The sequence below is a fragment of the Ambystoma mexicanum genome, chromosome 1q (assembly GCF_040938575.1).
Source record: "Ambystoma mexicanum isolate Mex_15411 chromosome 1q, UKY_AmexF1_1, whole genome shotgun sequence".
Lineage (NCBI taxonomy): Eukaryota > Metazoa > Chordata > Amphibia > Caudata > Ambystomatidae > Ambystoma > Ambystoma mexicanum.
In genome coordinates, this window is record NC_090922.1 from 558,453,231 (window position 1) to 558,481,098 (window position 27,868).

General features: G+C 44.1%; 1 protein-coding gene across 4 annotated transcripts in view; it reads right to left on the reverse strand.

Annotated features, from left to right (window-relative positions):
- LOC138531625 (nectin-1-like) overlaps nucleotides 1-27,868 on the reverse strand; it is a 176,547-nt gene that overhangs the window by 113,192 nt on the left and 35,487 nt on the right. For all 4 annotated transcript variants that reach the window (XM_069640999.1, XM_069641000.1, XM_069641002.1 and 1 more), the window contains exon 2: nucleotides 9,556-9,909. In XM_069640999.1, the coding sequence (XP_069497100.1) occupies nucleotides 9,556-9,909 (354 nt within the window). The remainder of the gene's footprint in view (nucleotides 1-9,555; nucleotides 9,910-27,868) is intronic.

Sequence of the window (27,868 nt, forward strand, 5' to 3'; positions counted from 1 at the left end):
GCAACGTAACGTCTACCTCACTCTCCTTTCTCCCCCTCTCCTATTTCTGCCCCTAGACCTGTAGCCCTCAAACTCATTGCTCCTGTACTGCCAGGATTGTGAACCCCACTTATCCCCTCACCTACCGCAGAACACCTGCTCCTCTCCCAAACCTCCTATCACTCTTACATTTGGCCCTTAGAATGCACAACACCTCTGAAACAAGCTTTACTACATCACTAGACTACTTTGACTCGTATAACCATTTAATTTTTCTTCTTGCTATCACAGAATCCTGGACCTCCACTCATGATGCTGCTGCTTCTCCACCAGCGCTCCACGCATACTCTGTTGCCTTCTCATACTCTCCCTGACCTGCTGTGTAGGGTAGTGGAGTGGGATTCCTTATTAATAAGGCCCCCACAGCTGCCCTCTGTTCCGTCTGACACCACCTACTCCTCTTTTGAATATATACATATTCAACCCCTACCTCCTATTTCTCAAACTGTTATAGCTCTCTGTAGATCCCCTGCCCTTCCACCCCCTTCCTCTCTGACTTGAACCTTCTCCTTGAATCTCTTCCCACTGACATCTCCATTGTCCTGTTTAGGGACTTTCACCTTCCCAAGCCCTCCACAGCTGCCCACCTTTAACTTAAGACCCTCCTATCACACCAATCCTTATATAACTTATATAACACCAATTGTTCTCACGTACTAACCCCACAAGATTTCTTGTGTATATTAGACTATGCAGCTTTGACAACAAAATATTACTTGCTGAAGTCATATGGTGTATTGTTTTTTCTTCTTAACGGAATTTTTAGATCGGTTTTAATATGATCAACAATAAAATTAGTTTAGTTATTATTTAGTGGTTGTTTTTTTCAATGTTCTTCTAAATGGTTTTCGAAAAACCTTTGTGGTGCTATTTGTGTTTCTAACTTTAGATCAGTTAAGTATTATTAATACACTCAACATTATAGAAAAAGTGTTTCAGTGGCTGTTTTTCCTCACAATAGAAACGTCACTCACCTGACTGTGGTTTTAAGGTAACAGGGTCACCACTCCTCCTTTTGTTGCTCTTCTTACTCTTCTATGATCCCTGAGGGTGGTACTCCGATAAACTGGATCTTACCTAATGTAAAATTGGTAAGACCGAGGACATTGTTTCTCTTCTTACTCGGTCTTACCAAGACATGGTTCATGGCCAGCTCTGTCATAAACTTTGACACTCTCCTCCCTGATGGTTACAAGATCCTCTCCGCACCCAGATCCACTCGTCCCACAGGTGGTGTAGCCCTTATCTTTCCTGAGTGGATTTCTGCCTCTATCATCCCCACTCAGACTTACTCTCCTTTCGAATGCCTTGTTTGCAGGCTCTCTCTCTCTCCTAGCCACTCTCTTACTGTTGCTATTCTCTACCGGCCCCCTGGTCAAATCACCTCTTTTCTCTCTGAGAAGGCAGACCTCTCCTCCTCCCTCCTGCCCTCATCCACTCAACTCTTCCTCCTTGGTGACATCAACATCCACCTCGATTCTCCCTTTTCCTCACCTGTGCTCTTTCGCAATCTCTGCGGTTCTCTCTCCCGTTCTATCCTCCCCTCTGGTCCGACTCACTCTGCAGGTCACACACTTGATGTCTTGATCTCCTCCGGCCTCCCCCTCTCTATTCCTCTGACCACTCCTCCCTCCTGGAGTGATCCCCGCCTCCTCTTCTCTCATCTCTCCCTCTCTTCCACCCAAGCCAAGCTTACCCCAAGATTGCCACTGGCCTTCTCGGACATCTAGCCCATGAAGCGTGTGTCAGTGGAGGCTTTTGCTGCCACCTTCTCCCCCTCTCGCCCTGGCTGACTCACACCCTGACACAACCCTGTCCCTGCTCAACTCCTATATATCCGCTACCCTTGATGCTCTTGCACCTGTCATGAGGATCCATTTGACGTCCAAAGCCAAGTGCAATTCTTGGTATAACTCTGACCTAGCTACGCTTAAACATAAGTGCAGTGTGGCTGAAAGGAAATGGAGGGCTTCTTGTTCATCCTCTGACAAACTGGCCTTTCGCCTGCTGCAAAGGCAATACCGACTCTCTGTCCATACCAAGAAAAGAGTCCACATTCAAGCCTGCGTCTCTGCGGCATCTAACAACTCGGCCAAACTCTTTAAAATCTGCAAGGAGCTGGCCAACTATGCTGCAGTTTCGACCACTCTTCTTGACTCCAAGGCTCTATGCAATGCCCTTGCCTCTCACTTTATCTCTAAAACCCAGGACATCCTGTCCACCCTCTCCTCTCCTACCCCTCCTCTCCCCTCTTTGTCTCTACTTGCTGACCCTCCTTCAGCTACCTCCCACCCTCTTTCTCCTCCTTTCCTTTTTTCTTCCCTGATGAGGTCGCTAGACAAGTCTGATCTATGAAAGCCTCATCAAAACAGGTTCATCCTTGTTCCTCTAAAACCATCAAGGACCACTTCGACACCCTTGCTCCAGCCCTTGGCAATTTTTGTAACCTCTCCTTTTCCTCGGGATCCTTCCCCTTCCCTCTTAAGCACTCCCTTGTACATCCTCTCCTCAAGAAACCCACAGCTGATACTTCTTGCCTGGCTTACTTTCGCCCAATTACCATAACTCCCTTCTTTGGTAAACTCCTGGAAAAGCTAGCCATCTCTAAGCTTAACCTTCATTCTGATTCTGTGGGTTCTCTCCATGACCACATATCTGGCTTCAGAGCTGCCAGAAGCACGGATACTGCTATCCTGAACATCTGTGAAGACCTGCTCTCCAGCCTTGACTCTAACATTACCTCTGTCCCCATCCTACTCGATACAGTCAACCATATCACCCTGCTCAACCGTCTCGTGGCATCCTGGGTATTACCGATCAGGCTCTGGCCTGGCTGACCTCTTTCCTCTCTGATCGGCCCTCCCAGGTCCAACTTGGGTCCTTCCTATCATCTATCTCCTTCTCTACCTGTGGTGTTCCCCAGGGGTCTAACCTATCGCCCTGGCCTTTCAGCCAATACCTGGCAACTTGCACCTGCTGTATTGACATTTTCTGTTCAAATTTCCATTGCTATGCTGATGACAAAATTCAACTCATTTTCAGGCTTCCCTCTGCCACCTTCTCTCCTTGCCTAACTGTCATTAAAGTTTGTTGTGCCACCAACAATCTTTGTCTAAATTCCAACAAGACTGAAATCCTCTTCATCATTACACCTTCGCCATCCTTTCCCCTCACTCTCTGGCCGCCCTCTCTTGGCCATCCTCCCACCCCTACCTGCGAGGCTAAGAACCTCGGGCCATCTTTGACTCCACACTTTGCTTCTCCTCCCACATCTCTGACATCTCTAAAAAAGTCAAACTTCCTACTGCTCCTCTTCAGAGGTACTCTGCCTTTCCTCTCCTTCCCCCAGAAGCTCACTGTCTCCCAAGCTCTGGTTCTCTCTAGGTTGGCCTACTGTAAAAGCCTCTTTCTAAATCTATTAGCAAATTATAAAATCACTCTGCACCAGTTACTATACACTTTGCTGCATGGATGCAGATATATTTATTCTGCACAGATCAGCCTAACAAGTGTTTTGAGCAAAACAGAGCTCTTCCTCAAAGGCTTAAATTTGTTATGATTGAATACAAAGACTAATTAGCCAAACAGAATCTGTTTCATATGCTTTAAATAAAGCAGCGTTTTCATATCTCAACAATATACTGCTCAATCCAATCGTCATGATTCCGGCCTTTCGGCAACTGCACGGCTTTCAGGAGAAAGTTGTGCAGTTGCCGAAAGGCCAGAATTATGACGGTTGACTCTTTTGGATTGGATCTAGCAGTATATTGTTGAGATGCCTCTTCTACTGAATTAGCAACCATCCTTTGCAGCACCAAACTATCTTACACTTCTATTGCTCCTCAAATGATCAAACACTAAATTTAAAAAACCTGCCTTCAGCTCTCTGTGCTTTTTACCATCTTTCCCTCTGCTAGACTTCCCTAGCTTCTTGAAATTTGCAACTGACCTAACTCTTTTGAACAAACTTTATGCTGACCCAAACGTCCAGTGAAATATCACTCGGTTTCCCTCACAACCCATTATTCCAAGGTCCTTCAGTTGGTGTGCTTCTGTCACATACATCCACCTTACTGCACCTTCCTACCTCTCACAAAGGATACACCAGTCTATTTCCTCTAGACCTACCAGAACGCCATACACAAACATGCTCACAGTACCCATGGTTAAGAGAGTGAGAGCAGGAGGGTCTTACCTAGCAGCCTTACAATGGAATGCCCTGCCACCATCCCTACAAGCTGAAAAATCTCACATAGCTTTCTGCAAAGCTGTCAAAACAATGCTCTTTTCCTGATCACCTCCCTCACCACAAATCTGTACTGCATAAATGTATGAATGTATAGTCTGTAAATGTATGTGTAACCTGTACTCTGCCCATGTAACTAAGTGCCCCACAACTAACAGCGTCTCAATGCCCTATGGCTGTTTGTGCGCTATACAAATGTAAACATAAATAAATAAACAAATATCACAATGTAGCTTGGGAATAAAAGCCTTGTAGATCCACTTCAATCTGACTTCTGTGGTAAATACTCCACTGAGACTGCACTCATGCATGTCTACAACTTTCCCTGTGATGATCACCACTCACTAGTCCACCTTACGAGCCTCTCTGTCACTTTTAACAGAGATAATTGCCCTGCCTCTTCTTTGATATCTTTGTGAGGGAAGCTAACACCCTCCGTCAGAGACAGCTGCACCATAGACAGCTGTCCAGTGCCCCGGCATCAAAGGAGCACACCCATTTAAAAGGAGTAACCTCACACCAGGCTGCTGCATCTCCAAAGGTCTTTGTTCTTAGTGAGTAGGGAAGTGTTAGGCCATATCAGTATGGTGATTGGACATGAATTCCAACAAAAAATTGGATTTCATCACTTAAATGTAGAGGGGCTCAGTCTGTACTTTCACCAGGATGATGAGCCATGGGGCCCTGGGTTTCATTACGAGTGAGGCGGTAGGGGTTTAACGGCGCCGGTAAAGCTGCCGGCGCCATTAAACCCCTACCGCCTCATTACGAGATCCCCTCGCGGGACCCGCTCTGGATGCCTGGTTTTACCAGACATCCTTAGTGGGTCCCGCGAGCAGCCCAGCATGTTAACAACGGGCCCGTCATAAATGGGCCCGTTGTTAGCATGCTCCCCATTCCTATTGAGTCCTATGGGGTTCAAATGGGAATGGGGATGGTCCGTGTCCGGGTTCCCTGATTGGGGAAATACCGGGCCCTCCAAGGTCGGAATGGCCCGATATTTCCCCATTCAGGGAACCCGGACCCGAGTTTGGGGCTAGCCATGCCCTTAGCATGGCTACCTCCAAACTCGTAATGAGGCCCTATAACTCTTGACTAACTTGTGTATTTTAATTAAGTGAATTTATTGGAAATGAACTTGGGAAATTGGATAGTATTTGCTTTTCTTTTTAAAAGGTTTGTATAAACCGTACAAAAAATAAATAAATAAGCAAATCCAATTTTAACACACGTTTGGTGTGCAAATGTTTGCCACCTAAATACTTTTTGGTGGAGAATGTAAAATACATTTAGATTTCTAACAATCAAATATGACAGCAATCGACTTCTGCCAGTGTTTCAAAATTTTTTGTGAACACATTTGACCATTGGTTGTAAATAATGATGTCACAAAGTACATAAAGAAAACACTACTGTTTGTTGTTTTTTTCCACACATCCTTCTGGTTAAAAATCCTTGGTCTTTTCGTCAGTTCAGCTTTTTCTCCTTAATTCCCTTCCATTGCCTCGTGCTCTGTGTTGGGGGTATTAGAACTCACAATCAACATCTTTCTAGTTTTATCAACACACCACAATCTGTAAACAATCTGCACCATTGGTTTGGGCATCACCTTCCCTCACACTCGTTCGGGAGTGACAAAAACACCAGTCCCATGAGACACAGCACTTAGGTTTGTCAGCGCACCACAAAATGTAGTCTGGCTTTAAGGTTATCTTTTCGGTCCAGGCAGCCCTTCATACTCATTGGGAAGTGTCAGAACCACAACTCCCATCAGGCAGTGTGTTGGGGTTTCCTGTGCATCTCAGTGCTCTACAAACTGTACCCTTGGTCCTGTTTTATGTCTACGAGACCTAACTCTCATTTTGAGAGTGTCGGAATCACAGCTCCCACTAGGGAAATTCACTTGTATTGTCAGCAGACCACACTCCACGTTTCATTCTCTGTGAGGCTCTTCAGTGTACCTCATGCTCATTGGGGAGGGAATGATCCACATCTCTCATCAGACAGTTTACTCTCATTGCCAGCACATCCCACAGTGTCATCTTGGCTCCCTTTGAGGCTCTTTAGTGCATCTCATGCTTGTTGGGGAGTGACAAAAATACCCAATGCATTTCACCTGTATCTACGCTCCATCACATCTAATCTAAAAATATGAGCACTACTTGGTGTGCTGCTACTTAAGCAATAAGCCCCTCGCAGGGGGGGGCATTACCACTTCAGGTAATGCCCCGGGGACCAAGTTACAGGGCATGGCCGAAGCAAGGGCCTTAATGAAGGCCCGGGGCATTACCTGAAGTGGCAATGCCCCCCCTGCAAGGGGCTTATTGCTATTAGTACCCTGGTCCATACCCTTTCGAAAAAGCTCTGGGGTTTCGGGACAGAAAAACAAAATGGCAAAAAAATTGCTGCCGGGGAAGGGAAAACAACATCTGTTTTCCTGTTCCATGGTGGTCATTGAAAAAAGAAACAAACAAAATGTCTGCCATGGAATCGGGAGAAGGGCCTACACGTAGTCTCTTCTTTCCATGGCACCCATTTTAAACAGTAAACGTGTAGTCCCCTCTTCCTTTGCATGATGGCCTGTCAGAGATCGGGAGGGGACACGCTGGGGACAGAAGTGTTCCCAGTGCGTCCGCTCCCAAAATAGACTGAAAAGAAGGTAAGTGGGGGTTGGGTGCGGGGAGGGAATTCTGTGGATGGGGAGGAGGAAGGGGAGAGGGGGAAGACCACACTTACCTCGTTCCACCAGCGGGGGAAGATGGCAACCTCCATCTGTGATGTGGCTCGGAGAGGGGGATTACCGCTGATAATACCCCAGTTCCCAGACTCCTCATTGGCTGAAAGGCAGCCACACACACCCGCCGGGTACTAATAAACATGAAAAATATATAGTACCCAAATATATATTATTTACTTTATTAAAGAACTTAACAATATACTCAAATGATTCACTTTTTTTTTCCTTCTGTTCACTGATGATACAAAATCAATTCTAATCAAGCCTTCAATTCACTTAGGAAAACACTGTAAAAACGAAGAAAAACCTACAACCTTTGGATATAAGTAGATCCTAAAGTTACACTTCAACATAAATCACCAGCAACAATTGTTATTAAACATTTATATGTAACATGTTTTCATCAAATTACAGCTTAAATTTCAGCAACAGCTTTTAATCATGAACATTGTATGTGGCAACAGTTAGTTTGGTTAATTCTAGTCTAACGTTTGAAAAGAAATTCACAATTTGATTTTAAACAACTTTGAACCATAGAGCAACGTTTGTAACACAATTGACAATTTGGGTTTAAATACTATATGGATTAGATATTTACACAATATGTGCTTCCTCATTGTCTTGCTGTCCTTGAATAACTCTATTTCATGTTTTAAAACGGTTCCAAATGTTCTAATTGCCTTCCTTGAAATTGATTGGTTTTGTCAGCCAAAGAAACAAATGCCTTTTACTCTTCTTTCAAATGATTTCACTGAAATAAAGTGATTGTTCGATTCATTCACCCATAGTGTTTGGAATGAGTATAATAACTGGAGCCACACGGTGCGATAGCCGCGTGTTGCTACCCTTTTCTTTGTAAACCTATGAGGCATGGCCTAGAACTCTCCCTCTTTCTTTTAATGGATAGTCCTGCTGTTGCACTTCTCCACTCTCTGTAGCATTTTAGACTGCCACTTGCACCTCAGCCTGTTTGCCTGTACTTCACATTCAAAGATTCAATTCAGTGGCTTTCTGCTTGCACGGTTTCTTGTCCTCAGCCACCAGCAACTCTCTCTTCATCGGTTTCCGCTTCGTGCTGCCACGTCTCTCTTATCCATTCAGTGCACCGTCTCTTTAGTGCCTGATGTGCGCTGCACCAACCAGGTGACCATAATAGGAGAAAAAAGGGCCTTGATGGTGGCTATTTTGGCCCAAATACTGATGCTGTTTCACAACAAGAAAAAAATGAAAAAGGAACAAACAGAGAAATTAGAAGATGATCATCGGGCCTCATTACGAGGATGGTGGTACCCCGCAGGTGCTACTTGGGGGTTGCTGCCGTCCTCGTAACACTGAATCCGCAGCCTGACTTCCTGGTGACACTGTGACATTACAAGTCCCAGCAGAGCGGGAAGTCAGGTGGCGGATTTGGTAAGCCCCCATTCTCGTGGAGCCCCATAGGACTCCACAAGAATGGGTTCACGAAAGCACCGGCACTGTTAACGGTGCCGGTCCTTCTATGACAACTCAGCTGGCAGGTGCAGTTGCACCTGGCAGGTCAGACCTGCCGGGTGTAATGGCTCCCGCCCGCATTGTTGGGGCGTGGCAGTCCAGAAAGGGTGCCGGCTACCGGCACTCTTATTTCCGGACTGCCACATTCATAATGAAGCCCGATGTGTCTTTGGCAGGTGAGACTCAGTTCTTCAGGTGGGATTGTGATATCAATTTTATATGACCAACCTCTGGCCTCAGGTGTAGAAGTTGCTATTAGGCAATAACAGTGAGAAACACATTTACTGGAGGATTTCATTAGTTGATGTAAAATAGAATGAGTGTGAAGAGGAGGTTTACTATTCCTCATCGAATATATATGATTGCAAATTTAACAAATGATTTAGACAACATATGCATTAAATGGGAGATCATTTTTGGACAAAAAACAACCGGTGAAGACATAACAGAATCAAAAAGAAAACAATATTCTTATTTTTAATCTGCCAGACACAGTTTACAAGACACATATATCAAGCTTATTACGAGTTGGCCGTTGCACTAATAACGTGCCGGTATTCACTTGTACCGTCATGTTTCTGGACCAGCCAACTATGAGCTTGCTGGTGAGGTGGCGTAATGACCTCCAGCTAAGAGCTTGAGGCCATTCTGCCACCTTACGGCAAAAATATTGGCGCCTGTTATACTGGCAAAATTCCCCATGGAGTCCAATAGGACTTCATGGAATGGGGATTTACACCAGCTACCACCACGTGTAATCCTGTGGACATTCCACCGGACTGAGTAGCGGTATCAGTAATATAGTTTGCCAGTATTGTGGCAGATTTACTGCTAGAATACAGGCAAACGTATAATGAGCCCATAACTTGCAACATCTTTAGTAAAGAAGTGAAAAATCTTTGAATATGAGAGAGTCAAAATAAGTTGCTGTCTTCTACTAACTCATGGGAAGACAATAGCAATATATATGGTTCGGACGTGCTATGTTTCCATGGCAAGAAAACGAGGTACCTTTACCCATGTGATCATTTTTCATCCTCACCTGTAACAATCAGCCGTGTTTGTGCCTCTTCTGTTGTATTGGACATGATGAACGTACAGTGGTAGTTTCCGCCATCGCTTAGTGACAGCATCCGGATATTAAGAGATGCTTCTTCGGAAGGCGATGTTGATAGAAAAGTAAACCGTCCATTATGTGGATCCAGGGGATAGTAGGGACGACGATGTGGCTCAAACGCAGCTACAACCACCCTTTGTCCATTAGTCTGTCGGGACCAGCTCACCCTGGTCACATCAGAGTTGCCTTGGAGCAGCAGACAATGCAGCGTGACCTCGTCCATCACAGAGCCTATAACTTCCGATTTCACACGGATCACTGATGGCCTTCTCTGAGATGCTGAGAAAAAGAGTGGGGGAGATTAGATCCAAATCAGACTAAGAATTGACATGAAAGATCATCAAATAGAGGGAGATAGCAAGACTGTCAAAGGAGAGAAAGAAGGGAGCATAGAAATAAGGAAAGGAAGAGTAGACATGCAGGGAGGAGAGGAACAAGCAACAAGCTTGCAAAGAAGGCAGAGACAGTAAAAAAGAAAGAGACATATAGGAAGAAGAGTGATGAACTAGCATGGTAAGAGATGGAAGAAGGTAGGGAAGGGGCAAACTTGCACATGGCGATATTAAGGAATAAGGGAGAAAGAGAATGGGAGAAAGTGAAGGCTTAACATGGAGAGACATACAGGAGGAAGAGAAAGGAACAAACAAGAATAAAGATAACAAGAATAAAGATTATTTGTCAGAAAAGTACATCAGCTATTTATTTCTGCTTTTTAAATCTAACACATATTTTAAATCAGCCATCTCATTGAATGAACGTGATATCACTATATGATATTCAATCAAGTTTCTTCAATTAAAATGATTTCGCAGGTGAGAACACAATGTTTTAGGGGTTTTCAAAGTGAAATGTCAAACACACCTGAAAGGAATCCTTGAATTGAATTGAATTGAATTGAATTGTTTGTTTATATTGCGCACCAAACACTCTGGTATCTGGGCGCATTGCTTAGGTTACATTGTACAAGGTTACAGTAGCATGTTATAACACAATATAGAGATAATGGTAATGGGGTTATGTACAGGCATACGGAAAGGGAGTAGATACATGTATACTTTGTAAGTGCAGGTAACTAGAACAGAGACCAAGAGCAGCAAGCAGTAATAGGCAGTTATCGAATCTCCTGAGTGGACAGCCAGTTTTTTACATTTGTACTCAAACGGGTGAATGAAGGTTCAGCTCTTAGAGCTATAGGTAGGGAGTTGCACAGTTTAGAAGCTAGAACAGGGAAGCTGTTACCTCCTGATTTCTGAAGGTTACATTTCGGGTCTCTGAGACAATGTAGTTGCGTGGATCGAGTGGGTCGGTCTGACTGGATTTTGGAGAATTTACATGTCAGGTGTTTGGGTGCTGAATTAGACAGGGACTTGTGCCTGAGAGTCAGAGTTTTGAGCAAGATTCTGTTCTTGACTGATAGCCAGTGGGAGTTGCGTCTAATTTCAGATATGTGGTGGGACCTCGGTATGTTGAGAGCAGATTGCAGTGCGTTATTTTGGAGCATTTGTAATTTTCTTTGGTTACGCTTGTTGGTTCCTAAATAGAGCGTCTTGCAATAATCCAGTTTGGATAAGATAAGCACCCTGGCCAACGTGGAATAGCTTGCTGTTGAGAGAAAAGATCTACAGGTGTTTATTAGTTTGCATGTATAAGCAGTATCAGAGGCTGTGGCATTCACTTGTTTAGCCAAGGTTAAGGATCAATCCAGGTAGAATCCTAGAGTTTTAACTTCCTTGGAGACCAAGATGTTGATTCCGCCTATGATAAATAAAAAAAGTGTATCTAGTGTCAAGTTCATTTAGCTTGGCTTGGGAGCCAGTGGGGAGTAATTCGGTCTTCTCATCATTGAGGCAGAGGCCGTGTGTGGCCATCCAGGCCTGAATGATGAGCTAGATTTTGTTCAGTAGTTTTGTATCAAGGTCCTAATTCCCCGAGATAGGGATGAGGACTTGGGTGTCATCTGCATAGTTAGTGTAGGTGAAACCCAAGAGGTCAAGATCATCTAACAGAGGCTTGGTGAAAATATTGTACAGCGTCAGTAAGACGTAGGATCCTTGTGGAACTCCACACGTCACTGGTGCTGGGCCAGCCGATGTGGTAGGTGAGAATACTCTCATCGTTCTCTTGTCAAGGAAGGATTGTATCCAGGCCGTGGCTTTATCAGAGAAATGAGCTGATGAGGTAAGGTGGTTACATAGGACTTCATGACTGACGAGGTCAAAGGCAGCTGATAAATCTAACAATAGAAGAAGGGTTATGTTACCCTTTGTTTAATTAAAAACTTTATTTATTTTTTGTACAAAAGACCTTTACAAATAATTCATGAGTAAAATACAATTGAACACTGAAAAGACACAACATATAAAATCAATTGCTAGATTATAACAGCTATATAAAATTTGAATTTATTATAATCCTAACACATAGATCAACTGATAAGAACCATCCGTTTAAAAAAAAAAAAATTCCCTCTAAATAACTCTTTCAATTTAACTCGCAATAACATTTGCCAACCTAGTTGTTTTGATTATAGAGGCATTTGTGGCTCCCCACATACACGTTAACCAGATCCACTCTCTAGCTAAGATCGTGTTTGCATGCACGAATGAATTCATGATTTTACACCGATCATTTTCAAAATATGGGCAATAAATAAAGAGATGTTTTAAAGATTCCTTTGATAGATTACAGAATCTGCATATTTCCATGTTATTATCAGATATACTTTTATGCCAATATTTATAGTTCGTTCTAACCCTTGTATGAAATAAGTCTAATTGGAAAAGCATGAAAGTTCTAAGTACATTGGCGCAAGGACACAATGTTAGATAAGTCATACGTGGTAATTGCTTATGGAGAAATTTGGAATATTCAGCAAATGAGGGGTAACTTTGCATCTTTGTACAATTATCAGCCCAATCACATTCAAACACTTTTTTCTTAATTTTCACTTGAAACAACTCTAGATCTTCAACAGAAATGTTAATTTGATCAAGTAACGAAAACATTCTTGCTTTATATGGAGCCATAGATGGTGGGTTGTTACTAATTAACATCTTATTTAACTCAATATACAAAGAATTTTTGGGTGGGACCATCATTTTGGCAAAGTTCAAAAGTAAACGCCAGTTATATCTAGCTGATAGAGAGATGAGACCTAGTTCATGTCTAACAATAGCATTAGGCATTGAAGCTGGTAAACCCAAAGTATATTTCCACATAACACCTTGCAAATGATCCAAGAGGGGCCCCAAATCATAAAGGAATAGTTCCACACCACATAACATGATTGCCTTAACTTTTTTTTAGATAGAATTCAAAAAGTGGAATTACCTTTGTTCTTTTGGTAATCTGTTTGAGGTTTCAGGTCTATTAAAGCCATTTCAGTGCCATGTCTAGGCCTGAACCCAGATTGCCGCAGGCCCAGCAGATTATTTGTTTCTAGGTGTGCCTGTATTTGAAGATAGACCGCCCTGTCAAGAATTTTCAGCAGAAAAGGCACTGTGGTGATAGGTCTATAGTTCGTGGGAATGTCAGGGTCGACTGTTTATTTTTTTTACAGAGGAAGGACCCAAACGTCTTTCAGATTATTTGGGGCCATGCTTGATTCAAATGAGGCATTGATGAATGAGGTGATGGAAAGTGTGAGTTCTCTCGCTGCCTCTTTAATGATGTTAGCAGGCCATATATCACCCTGACATCTAGATGGTTTGAGGATAGATATTAAGTTCTGCAATTCCCGGAGAGTAAGGGGAGTGAAATTGAATGGACTACATGATTTCGCCATTGAAGGTTAGGGTTTAGGTGAGATTAGCTCAGAGGTGATGTTGTATTTGTTCTTTTCAATTTTCGTTTGGAGCATTAATATCTTATCTTGAAGAGCTGCTTGTATCTTAGTACACCAGGTCTTGTCTTTGGAGCAGGTTTCAGTAGGGGGTGTGGGTGATTCTCTCTCTCCAATGATTGTGAATAGCTCTCTAGTTCCAGATTTGGCATTGGTGATTCTGTGATTGCAAGTTTCACTTTTTGTTTGGAGGATAGCCGCCTTTTAGCAGCCTGCGGTTTTTAAGAATATGTCTTTGTTAGAGGCTGACGGGTGGTTTTTCCAACCAGTTTCGGCATTTCTTTTGTTGTTACGTAACATATTAAGGCTAGGGGTGAACCACAAATTCAGGTGGGCTTGTGGCTTTGCTTTGCATAATTTCAGTGGAGCTATTGTGTCGATGGCTTGGCTGAGTGTTCGGTTGTAGAGATCTACGAAAGTTGAGGCGTCAGTATAGTGGTGGGATATTTAAGGATCGGTTGAAGGAGAGGCAGAAGGTTTTATGTTGTGATATTCTTATTATTTCTGGTTAAAGCCGGTGCTTCCAGGGCAGTAGGGAGGTTGGGTTGAGTATTGGACTATATGATGAACGGGATAAAGGGTTGGTCAGTCCATGCCCATGGTGTGTTAAAGAGAATGTTTGTTTCGCAATTCAGGTGTGCAATCCAGTGGGCTTAGTGATGTACTGGGAAATTCCTAGTTCAGAGATTGAGTTAGCTATAGTAGTAGCTGAGTCATTGTTTGTGTCTAGGTAGCCATGGTTAAAGTCACCCAGAAGTAAAATTTGTGAGCCAGTATTAGTTTTAGTGGAGAGGAGTTGTGAAATATCTTCCTCGAAGGTGGATGTAGGTACAGGTGATCTGTACACGAGATGGATTTTTAGAGTACTTGAGGCTGAGAGCGGAAGCTTTATAGATAGGACTTCAGCTGAGGGGAATAGAGGATGAGTCAGGGCTCTTAGGCCAAGGTGGGTCTTAGAGATGACAGCAACTCCACCACCTTTAGAGGATTCTCTATCAAGTCTTGTTATAGTGTAGTTATCTGGAATTGCTAGAGAGAGTCAAGGGCCCGCTGCAGAATGTAGCCAGGTTTCTGTTATGGCTAGGAAGTCTAGCTGATTGGAGGTAATAAGGTCGGCAACATCTAAGGCATGGGCTGTCACTGAACTAGCATTGATGAGTGCTCCGTGGATGAGCGCGCTAGAATTGTTAGGTTTGCTAGGAGACATTGTGGTATTAGATGGGTGGATGGTATCAATTAAGGTAACGTTGCTATGAGGCTTAAAGGTTTTTCTCCTGATGGCGGGGGTCTTGGTGTTGACTGAAGAATTACGGTTAGCAGAAAGTGGGTAGGTGTGTTTGAGTCTTGATCCTAATCTAAGGTTCTGAATTGTTGTAGTGCAAGGTTGGTTAGGTGTAGGTTGGGAGGCAGAGCATTGGATACAGTGGATAGGCCTGATGGAGTTAATATTGTTAACTGCTGTCATGGTAGTGGGGTAGTGTTTCGGAGGCTGTGGTGGCAAGATGGAAGGAAAACGGAAGGTAAGATGGAGTCATGGTGAGGTAGTGAGGTAGACATAGAGATAGAGATAATACATTTTCTAGGTAGGATGGCCTGGTCCCGAATAGGTTGTAAGGTAGCATATTTCACACTGCTAGCAGTAGTGACTGAAGCGAGCAGGGACATAATGGTAACTGTAGTAAATGTGACAATTATTAATGCCGGCCAGTGCATAGGCATGACTAGCAGGTTATGGACTAGCTAGGGTTTGGGCACTAGGCAGTTTGGGATTCGGCACTGGGCAAATATTGGTAGTTTGATAAAGAGAGAAGCTGCATAGCAGTATGGCTAGGATAAGGTAGTTGTACAGTCTTCTGACAAGAGGCACTGGCTAACACATTGCAAGAGCAGGTTGACTAGAGTGCTGACAAGCATAGAGTAATCTTAGCAGTTAGGTATATACATTCCTAAGTATGGCAAGTAGAAGTGTCACAACCCTGAATGATCTAGAGGTAGAGGGTGTTAACGAGTGTATTGGGTCAGATATGATGCAGCAATTGCAACGAGAGTGTAGGAAGTCAGTTAGTTGGTCATCGACTTAACATACGCGGGAACTAATAACAATCAAATTACTATTATCATAGGATTGCATACATAATTCAAACATTCGTTGACATGGTTATTGGGTGTGTCACAGACCTGAGTGATCTGAAAGTTGCCTATGTGATGCAGCACTTGCAACACGGGTGTAGGAAGTCAGCAGGTTGGTAATCAACTTAAAATGTGTAGGGACTAATAACAATGAAATTACTAATATCATAAGAATGTATACAAAATTGATTCATGAGAGCACAGTTAACATAGCTAGGGGTAGATCCATGTATGTTAGCATTGTAGGTGTTGCAGCTCAACAGGGGTTGAGAGAGAATGGCTAGTATTTGCTGTGGTGGAGTGGCTACAGTATACTCGGTATCAGTGTACTGGAAGCAGTAATCCCTGTTTGTTAGGCAATAACGGGCCTTGTCGTTGAGTGTCCCTCAGTAGCAGATGCCAGTGGGGGTCGTCGAAGTCACAACAGAGGTAACATTCAGGTGAGTTATGGATATTTACTATAGTATACAGAGTAACGAGATAGTTCAGCAGTATTTATGCACTGATGCAAACTGCCTCTAGGTGGCCTAAGTATGAATTGTAACAGGTGGATGAGGCAGAATAAAAGGCTATAGTATCATAGCGCAAGGTAGGCACAGGGCATGTATATATAGGCGCTTGCATTCAGAACAGAGTCAATTATGGATGTTAACATGCACATGGTGGCTAAGCTTACTTATTCAGGGTAACAGATTAACCATACATTGTATACAATAAAGTATAATGATCAGATTGAGAGATGGCTCGTGGGTGGTATTGACAGAAGCCAAAATTAACTACCTTTGTGCAGAATGTCCCAGTACAGTGTGTTTACCACTATAATAATAACAGTCAACATCATAGAATCAAGTTCGGCGAAGACATTGTCATGTGTTGAACTATTGGGCAGTCGTATAGTGAGTCAGGGTAGTGTAGAGGGCGTAGGGATGTGGTCACTGCAGGGCAGCGTTCTTGGCAAACGGCTTGCGGTGAAAACCAAAGAAATATCGACGCTTAGTACCATCAAAATGAAATACGCCAATCATGGGTTCAAAGATACAAGTAACTTTATTTCTGTACAGATTCAAAGGCAGAATCAGATAGCTATCTCGGCTCCCAACACCTCGCAGTGTGTACCAGCAGACACTGTGAGGGGAGGGAGTCCCCCTGCAGGGTGGACTGCTGTAAACATGCAGTCACAGGCATGACAGTTCACTGCCATCAAGACTGAGGGTGGGAGCTGGCTTCAGGATGACAAAGTTGCATTTGAAATCCACCCAGAGTCCACAGCTCTATGCATTGTCTATGCTGTGTGTGGATTAGCCCCACGCATTTTCCAGGGGTTGGTCTACCATCATTCCATTTAATAAAACATTTCAGAAAAGCCCAGGCAAGCATGCACCCACTGTGCAGATGGTCGGATTCCTCACAGTGATGAACTGAGAGCAAGATACCAGGACAGGGGAGTCATTCTCATGGTGGGCTGGACTGGCAGTAATGTCCAAGAAGTCCTGGGAAAGGGCGGCATTCCCGCTGGCTGTTTGAAAGAACAGATAGCTCAGACTGTCAGTAATGTCAAAATGGGGCCTGGGGAAGGGAGTCATTCCCCAAGGCTATCTGAAAGCGTTTGTTGGGAAAAGGGAGATATTTTCCTGACCCAACATTACGGAGTACCAGAGTGTTTGGGACTCTACTATCAGGGCAAGGGAGCCATTGCCCCTGATAACACGTGAGAAGTATAGTTTGAAATGATACTCCCAGGGCATGGGAGCTATTCCCTCTGACAATGTGTGAGACATGAGACTGTTTTGAACTGAAAAGAACTGTACAACAAACCAGCAACTTGAACCCAGGAGAAGGGAGTCAATCACCTCGGATCGGCCAAAATGTTTCTACTTTAGTTATATTTTCTAATGTGAGGTACATAAGCAAGTTTTTCATAGCACAGGTCAGTGGACATTTTGAGTTGACAGACATCCTGACAGTCAATTTAGAACTTTTAGATGAGGTAGGGAACCCCCTCCATCCTAGAGATAGGTAGGTTTTCTTTTTCCCTATTGCACTGAATAACAGTCTTTGCCCACAAAGCCTCTTTCTTCTGCGCTGTTAAATTTGGTATCAGAGTGGGATCTGACCTGGATGATACAAACCGTTGAACCCTGATATTTTCCAAGCTCAGTACTCGGGCCTCCAACCCCTCAGTAGTTACCAGTGAGTCCACTGGATTTGACCTCCCCAGTAGCTGTGACATTGTCAGAGCCTGCAGCAAGACCGCTCATACCAACTGACTTAGTCTTAGTACCTATCAAGGAAACATACATGCGATATGTGTCCAAGTCAGTTCTTGCTTGGGAACACGGTCTGGATGTGATGGTCCGGGGTTTTAGACCTTGACTACCGGGGTGATGTTAAAGTTCTCCTTCATAATAACAGTAAATGCTCCTACCACGTAAAGACAGGGTAAACAATTGCTCAGGGGATTTAAGAAAATGCCCTATTTCCCAAGTCTGTAGAAATACAAGACCAAGACCTGACAAAAAGAGTGACCAAAGGCTTTGGAGAAGCCGATCAAGATCTGAGACCTAGAATAGAAATACCAAAGCCCTGTGCAGAAGGGAATGAGCCAGAGATAATTCCCAATACAGTGTTTGCACAACACAATGACCCTGTGTTGGCAGAAGCCTTCCTCAAAGTAGTTCCTGAGGATGAAGGCAGAACTAAAGATGGCCATTCTTTTTTTATAACACAAGGGTTGTTGTGTCGGGGAGCTACCACCAATGAGAGGACCCCTTGATCCCAAATAGTAGTCCAGAGAAATCATCGAAGGAAAGTCCCTGACATCGTACATGACCAGGGACAGGTTGTGAGTAGGTTTTACTGGCTAGGCGTGTATGCTGACATTAAGAACGTTGTCGCTACATACTCTTTATGTCAAAAGATCGTCCCACACCGCCATCTCCAGGCCCATTACAACCTTTACCTATTATAGAGGTCCCCTCTTCCGAAAAAGGAATGGATATAATAGGCTCATTGGAACAATCTAAACTCGGGAACAAGTACATATAGGTCATACTTGAATGTGCCTTCCTGTTGAGGAATAATCGATCACAACAAATATTAAAACATCTGATTCCTTTTCTATCATGGGTCAGTTTTCCAAAAGACGTTTTAACAAACCAGTGGACCAACTTTATGAGTAAGATAATGGGGGAAGTGAAGCAGATATTACAGATGAAAACATTAAGAACCTCAGTCTATCACCACCAGATGGATGGTTTGGTTGAATGCTTCAATAAGACCTTGAGTGTTTTGAAGAAGATAGAGGTTGGTGGGCATAATTGGGACCTGATGATTAATTGGGCATTATTCACCATAAGGAAGGCTCCACAAGCTTCCTTGGAGTTGTCCCTATTTGTGCTCCCATATGGGTGTGATCCAAGAGATGTTGTACACATGTTAAAAGAGACATGGGAAGAAAGGTAAGTAGTCATTTTACCTCTACCTCAAAACGCACAGTGGATTAAAGCACATATGGATGTTGTAAGAGATATGTTACATTCCCTTCTAGCTGAAGTCCCAAAAGGACAAAAAGCCCACTATGACAGAAAGACCATACCATGATCCTTTTCTGTTGGACAAAACATGTTGGTGCTATTACCCAATTCAGAACACAAATTGCTGTCCCACTGGCATGGCCCATATGAGATCTCATTGAGAACCCGATAGACAGAATAAGACCTGTAACTATCGAGCTGCCCAACCCGATAGACAGAATAAGACCTGTATTGCATGTCAACCTTTTAAAGGAATGGAAAGTGGACTGTTAGGCAGAATCACATGCAGTACCCTTTGGGAACACTACATGCAATTAAGACCGCAAGTGTCAGTACAATTTCACCTTTGGTACAAGCCTGTACTGCACAGTTATGTGGTAGCAGTGGCTGAGCAGCCAGACTTATCTCAAGAGTTGAGTGAGCAGTAGAACAAGTTACACAAAGGACCAACAAATACAGTGGTTCAAACACACACTTACTCAAGGTTTCTTGGTTAAAGAATATACATTTATTTACAGAGTCAGTTAGAAAACATTACACTAGCAAGAGCAGCTCAATATAATCTGCTAATATAGTACAAATACACAACCAATAAGTTACTGAACAAGTTCAACTCCCCTAAAGTGGGAGAAAAATGGCACTTCAGATGCTTTAAAAAGGGGTAAAAAGACAAGGTTATAAGAATTAACACCACAAATACTTTCATAGGCAGGGCAAAGGGTCTCAGTAAACTACAACCAGCAATTCAGTTCATAGTCCTGGGCCAAAGTCAATGGTTCAAAGTCTTTGTATAGGATAGCACAGTTCTGGTAGTAAACGGTTAAGTCTTTGCCACAGAGTTCAGAAGAATGTGGCTAGGCGAAAAGTTAGACAAATGTTTATGGAAGGACAAGCCTTCGAAGTTGGGAAAGTTCCACAAACTTTCGCAATGTCCGAAAAGATTTCCAGACTATGTTTGCACAGTACCCTTGAATTGAAGAAGAGCTGTAGCTGAGGCAGTTGTTCCTGGCAGTTCGAGCAGATCTTACTGTTCCTGAGCTTCAGTCATGGGGAAAAGAAGGAGGGCTCCGGCAGGTTCCTGCACTGCCCAGGGATGAGGCCACAAGCTCAGCAAAATGTCGGTTTAAGGTGTGAGTGCCTTATAGGCCACAAACTTGTATACTTCCCACTGGCTAACAGGTTTTCAACAGCGCTCTGCTGAAAATTCGACCAGGAGGGGACGGTGTCCAGGCAGCTTACGAGTTGGTTGTTCCCACCAAACTCAAGGGAAGAAGTTAACCTTGAAGGGCTTCTCTGTCGATGGAGTTTCAGGCAATTTGGACCTGCAGCAGGGCTTCACCGGTCGTCCAGGAGTTGCAGCAGTACTCTTACTTCAGCTCGTCTTCGGTTCTTTCATTCCAGTGGTCAAGTCTGCTTTCCAAGTCCCAGAGACCTGCTTTTAAACAGTTTTCCCCCATTCATTCCAGCCTGGCAGTCACTGACACAGCAGGGTGGTTGTCCTTGCCGGACAGCCAGCCGGCCAATCATGCCAGAGTGCATCCAGTTCTCCTAGGAGACTAAGCACAGGGAGTTTCGGGCACCTCCCTCACATCCGGTCCACCCCGGGACCCTGGCACCAGAGGAGGGCTTCAGCACTGAAGCCCGCCAAAGGCCAATGAACAAAGGGACCAAACCTGGTTTGGTGCGCAGAGACAAACACAAGAAGGACCTTTCCTAAAAGAAATGGCGTAAAAAGTCGACCGGAGTCTGTTTTTACAGATAGGTCTGGGGCGCCATATTGAAAAACATGGCTGACCCGATTTTTAGCTACCGTTGTTCGCGGTCGGGAAAAATCATGGTAGCTTGATCTAAACCACTGCAACCAGCCATTTAAAGTAGGAAAGGGTAACATCTGACTGTTACATGAGTGTTTTCACTCAGGGAAAGCTAGGCAAACCCCTCCAGCACTCTATAGGAAGATAGTGTGTGCTGGGTCTGTAAATTTAAAGAGACTAGTAAAGTCAATTTAACTTTACATGCTCTGGGAGACAGTAGTCAACCCCAGAGAAGTTATTTAAACCTTGGGAAGTCTGAAAGACATCCCTGTGGCACTGCACTGAAGGTGCTGTGTGACACACTGAAAACGATGATGCCTATGGAGTTGTTTTAAAACTCCATAACCAAAGAACACAAAAGTAAAAAACACATCGAAAAACATCCCTAACACTCGCCCATCCCCTCCCCCAGACTAAGGGACAGGAGTATTTAATCCACTCCTGGATGAATCTCCTTACTCCAGGCGGTCCAAAATCCTGGAGAGACCATCAGCGTTTTGGTGGTGACACCCAGACCTGTGTACAATGGTAGAATCAAACCCTTGCAAGCTGATTGACCATCTCAGTAGTTTAGGGTTTTCCCCTTTCATTTGCATCAACCATTTTAAGGGTTGGTGATCAGTCTGAATCACAAAAGTAGATCAGTACAAGTATGGTCTAAACTTCTTCGTGGACCACACAGTAGCAAAACATTCTCTTTCAGTGGTTGCCCATCTTGTCTCAGGTTCCTTCAGCTTCCTGCTGATGAAGCAAATGGGATGCTCCCTACCTTTCTCATCAAGCTGACTCAGAACTGCACCTATACCTATATTTGAAGCATCTGTCTGCACAATGAAGGTTTGGTTATAGTCAGGAGCTCTTAGGACTGGAGCTTGACAAAGGGATTTCTTTAGGCCTTCAAATGCTGGAGTGCATTTCTCATTCCACCTGACCTTGTTAGGGAATCTGGGAGAGGAGACCACATTCAAGGGAGAAGCTATGGTCCCATAGTACTCTATGAAGTTCCTATAGTAACCAGTGAGGCCTAGGAAGGCTCCCACTTGGGTTTGAGTAGTAGGGGTGGCCCGGTTTTGTACAGCTTGTACTTTGCTAGGCAATGGCCTGATTTCACCTCTTCCTACCTCATGTCCAAGTTAGACCATTTTACTCTGACCAATTTGACATTTACTAGCCTTTATGATCAGATGGACCTGCTCAAAAGCCTGCAAAACATATCCTAAATGGTCAACATGTTCTTTCCAAGTAGGGCTGAACACTGCAATGTCATCCACGTATGCCATGCAGAAGTCCTCCATCCCATTCAGAACCTTGTTAACCATCCTTTGGAATGTAGCAGGTACATTATTTAGTCCAAAAGGCATTACCTTAAACTGGCCTGCTGGGGCTGGGAATGCAGTGTTCTCCTTGGCAGGGTCTGTCAGTGCTATTTGCCAATAGCCTGAAGTGAGATCAAATGTACTGAGTTACTTGGCTGAACCAAGTTTGTCCCCCAGTTCATCTGTCCTGGCTAAAGGGTGGGCATCAGTCTTGGTGACTGCATTAAGAGCTCTATTGTCCACACAGAATCTGAACTCTTGGATCCTGCCTTTGGTACTAGAACAACTGGACTATACCATGGACTGGTAGAGGACTCTATTACTCCTAGATCAAGCATCTTGTTGACCTCCTCCTTTATGTGGGATCTTACATGATCTGACATCCTGTAACTTCTGCTTTCAACTGGTAAACAGTCACCAGTGTGAATATCATGCTGGCCCCAAGGGGTCAAGCCTGGTGACAGTGAAAACAAGGAGACAAACTGATTTAACAGAAACTTGCACTCCTCCTGTTGTTCAGGTGGCAAATTAAAAGAGAGATTAACTCCTTCTATTTTCTCATCTAAAGGCTGGCCTCGGAGTAGGTCAGGTAGAGGTTCACTCTCCTCATCCTCTTGGGCTGAAGCTAGAAGCAAAGCTCCCACTTCTGGTCTTGAGACATAAGCTTTTAGACTGTTGGTGTGAAAGACGCTGGGAGCCTCCTTAGGATTTCCTATATCCACCAGATAGTTGACCTCTCGAAGTTTACCCACAACCTTGAAGGATGCTATCCATTTGTCCTGTAAGGCCCTGTGACTTGTAAGTACCATAACTAGAAATAGCTGGTCTTGATTAACCATGTTGGCCTTCTGGTCATGCCAATGCTTCATCAGAGCCTGACTTGCTTTCAAGTTATCTGAGGCTTCTGCCATCATGTGTGACATTCTCCTCCGGAGACCTATCACATAGCCAGTGACTCTCACTGGCTTGGGGGAAGGAGCACACGCCAACCCCTCCTTAATTGGGCCAAGGGGCCTCTAACTGGATGGCCATAAAGAAGTGCAAAGGAACTAAATCCAACTCCCTCCTGAGGGACTTCTCTATAAGCAAATAGAAGGCATGGCAGTAGAAGGTCCCACTTTCTTTTAAGAGGTTCTTCTAAAGCACCTATCATGCTCTTCATTGTACGGTTGAACCTCTCTACCAATCCATGGTAGGTAGTTGAGAACTTGTAGGTTACTTCACAGTTTTTCCACATGGCCTGCATGTCGTGGGACATAAAATTGGATACCCTGTCAGAGATAACATCCTTAGGAAAACCTACCGTGGTAAAAATACCAAGTAGGGCCTTAGCCACAGCCTGAGCTGTAACAGTTCTCATAGGTATGGCTTCAGGATACCTAGTAGCATGGTCTACTACAACCAGGATAAACCTGTTTCCTGAAGATGATGGAGGGTCTAAGGGACCAACAATGTTGATTCCTACCCTCTCAAAATGGACTCCCACCACTGGGAGAGGCACCAAGGGTGCCACATTCTTGGCTCCACTCTTGCCAGAGGTTTGGCAAGTGTGACAGCTCCTACAGAACTTATTTACATCAGACCCCAATTTAGGCCAGTAGAAATATAAAGAGAGCCTTTCCTTGGTCTTCTTAAAACGTAAGTGACCAGCCAAGGGTATCTCATGGGCTAACTGTAGGAACTGGAGTCTGCTTTCAAGAGGCACTACAAGTCTTCTGTAGTCCCCTGGAATAGACTCAGTCAGTTCACTGTAGGAGAGGCCATCTTCCCAATACAACCCATGCTTCCCTGGCTCTTGCCCATCCAGCTGGAAAGCTGCCTGTTGCCAAAGACCTTCACAAGTAGGACACTCTCTTCGACCTCTGCTGAGGGTCCACTTTCTGCCAATAAAGACTGCAGCTCAGGATGTTCTGCAGGATACAGATCTCCAACAAGAGCAAGGTCCTCTTCCAGTTCTGAATCCTCAGCAGCTGATACAACCACACAAGGTTGTTTCACACACTCAGCCATAGCTGGTGGAGGAGTCACAGGTGTGACTTTGGACAGTCCTCTCAGGGATGTCCTTGCTCGTAGCACAGGAGTGCTGGCTGGTTTCTTCCTGGAGGTTTTAGTTTCCCCTATTCCTCCTTCTTCTTTGAGATTGCAGTCAGTAAGTCCTGTGGATTGGGACTTATAGTTTTCTCTATAATCACCTCTTGAGAACCCCTTAAGGTACTCTCTCTGTCCTTCCTAGACTGCTCTGGTTTCCTTTTCCTAGGAGGCCTGGGGGTGCTTGCTACAACTCCAATAGTTTTTAATTCATTCCCCAACAGGGCTCTCCCAGGTACTTCACTTTGCACACTTAAAGGTATCTTGACAGTCATGTCATTGCACTGGATGAAAGCTGGTAACTGTGGAAGCATTTGGACAGGGCCTCCAGCAAGCTTATTTAGGAATCTGGGTGCCTTAACAACATCCTCTTCTTTGAAAAATGATTCATCAACTACAGTAATGCTGGCCCCAGTGTCTCTGATGACAGGAGTCTCCTGACCATTCACAAGAACACTGTCTTTTTAATACTCTTTAGTATTGCCTGGAATGTAATTATAGACATCTAAGTTTGGTTGTTCCCACAGACCCACGGATACTAAAGAAACACTGTCTGAGACTTTCATGGGTTCTTCAGCCAGTAAGTGAAAGTTTCCACTTGCCATTGGGACTTCATCGTCTGGGGAGAAGGCTAAGGAGACAATGTGGAACCCTGAAGGTTTACCCCTACATCTGGGATCCCCTTTCACATGGTCAGTTGACCAACAAGCATAACATTTACCAAATGTCTTTATGAATGGGGGTTTGTTCTGACCTCCTTCTGGTTTGGCACCAGTAGGTACACTAGCCTGATTTGGTTTCCCGTGTGGCTTACCCTTGTTATGTTTGGGGCCCTCTTTTGGAGTGGAGGCATTTGAATTCTCTTTGTTACCTTTCTTGTGCTTCTTTTCCTCATCCTTCTTCTGAGTTGCCCCAGAATCCTTGTGAGTAGCCCTGTTTGCAAACCGCAAGTCAGCAGCCCTTGCTAACTTCTTTGGATTCATTTCTTTAGAGTCAGCCAAGTGCAGTCTCAGCTCAGGAGAGCAGGTATCATAAATAGATTCCAACATAAGCAGATTTATCATACCTTCATAAGTGTTAACTCTGTAACCCTTAACCCATCCATCTAAGTTTTTCAAACATTCAGTCACCCAGGTAGCCCAAGGGGTACCATCATACCTTTTGAGGGTTCTAAAGCTCTTAAGATACAGAGAAGGGGTCTTCCAAAATCTAGCTATCAAAGCTAGCTTCACAGTTTCATACTCCTTTCTGTCTATATCCGCCAACTCCATGACCACATCAGTTGCAACAGGGGATAGCCTAGAAAAAAAGACAAGGAATCAGCTGATTCCCTGTAATGTCTTGAATCCCATGGTTATATTCAAAAGCAGCAAACCAATCCAAAATATCAAGCTTAACCTCATACATACTTACTGCATCTTTGGGCATGCAAGGCCTCTTAGGACTGGAAGACCTAGAGGACTCTGGGAGAGAACCAGTTTCAAGAGACAACTTTTTCATTTGAAGTGCATGATTCAATTCCATTTCTCTGAGCTTAAGTTCTTGGTGTTTACTTTCAAATTGAGCTTGGATTATTTTAAATTCTAACTCCAGTCTCATTTTTTATTAAGAGACAAATTCAGGACTTAGTGTTGGACCTGATGGGGTCCCTGTGGTCAAAGGTTGAAGCTTATGAGCAGGATGAAGTAAAACAGGGCCTACACTGTAAGACTCTTCTGCCTCATCAAACTCATCCATAAAATTAGAGCTGGGCTCTGGCATAGTATCATCCTCATCAACATTTTCCACATTTGCTGTAGGGGTAGGGGTTTCAGACCCACTCCTCAGACGTTGGCATTCTAACAACTTTTCTATCAATTCAACCTGTTTGCCTTTTACAGTGAGATTCCTAGCTTTACACATATCTCTCAATTGATCAACTGTTAAAGTGACTAGGTTCTCCTGTCTGTAGCTTTCCATATGAGTCATGATGAAACAATTGCTTCTCTAGTGTTGCTTAGCCTCGTGAGGGTTATTTGAACAAAGGTAAGAGTAGCACTCTAAATGTAACAAGTATACTTTATCCTCACCACTGTACACCAGTGTTAGGCAGAATCACATGCAGTACCCTTTGGGAACACTACATGCAATTAAGACTAAAAGTGGCAGTACAATTTCACCTTTGGTACAAGCTCGTAATACACAGTTATGTGGTAGCAGTGGCTGAGCAGCCAGACTTATCTCAAGATTTAAGTGAGCAGTAGAACAAGTTACAGAAAGGACCAACAAATACAGTTGTTCAAACAAACACTTACTCAAGGTTTCTTTGTAAAAGAATATACATTTATTTACACATTCAGTTTGAAAACATTAAACTAGCAAGAGCAGCACAATATCATCTGCTAACATACTACAAATACACAACCAATAAGGAACTGAACAAGTTCAGCTCCCCTGAAGTGGGAGCAAAATGGCACTTCAGATACTTTAAAAGGGGGTAAAACGACAAGGTTATAAGAATCAACAGCACAAATACTTTCATAGGCAGGGCAAAGGGTCTCAGTAAACTAAAACCAGCAATTCAGTTCATAGTCCTGGGCCAAAGTCAATGGTTCAGAGTCTTTGTATAGGATAGCACAGTTCTGGTAGTAAACGGTTAAGTCTTTGCCACAGAGTTTAGAAGAATTTGGCTAGGCGAAAAGTTAGACAAATGTTTAGAGAAGGACAAGCCTTCGAAGTTGGGAAAGTTCCATGAACTTTCGCAATGGCCGAAAAGATATCCGGCCCACGTTTGCACAGTACCTTTGAATTGAAGAAGAGCTGTAGCTGAGGCAGTTGTTCCTGGCAGTTCGAGCAGATCTCGCTGTTCCTGAGCTTCAGTCATGGGGACAAGAAGGAGGACATCAGGAGGTTCCTGCACTGCCCAGGGATGAGGCCATAAGGTCAGCAAAACATCGGTTTAAGGAGTGAGTGCCTTAAAGAACACAAACTGGTATGCTTCCCACTGGCTATCCGGTTTTCCACATCACTCTGCTGAAAATTCGACCAGGAGGGGATGGTGTGCAGGCGGCTTAGAGTTGGTTGTTCCCACCAAACTCAAGGGAAGAAGTGAACCTGGAAGGGCTTCTCTGTCGATGGAATTTCAGCCAATTCGGACCTGCAGCAGGGCTTCACCGGTCATCCAGGAGTTGCAGCAGTCCTCTTCCTCTTTCCCCCATTCATTCTAGCCCGGCTGTCACTCACACAGCAGGGTGGCTGTCCTTGCCGGACAGCCAGCTGGCCAATCACGCCAGAGTGCATTTAGGTCTCCTAGGAGACTAAGCACAGGGGGTTTCGGGCACCTCTCTCACATCCTGTCCACTCCAGACACCCTGGCGCCAGAGGAGGGCTTCAGCACTGAAGCCCGCCAAAGGCCAACGAAAAAAGGGACCAAACCTGGTTTGGCGCGCAGAGGCAAACACAAGTAGGACCTTTCCTACATGCCGTCCCTTCTCCCTTTCCATGGTGGCCTGCTGAAGATTGGAAAGGAACTCTGCA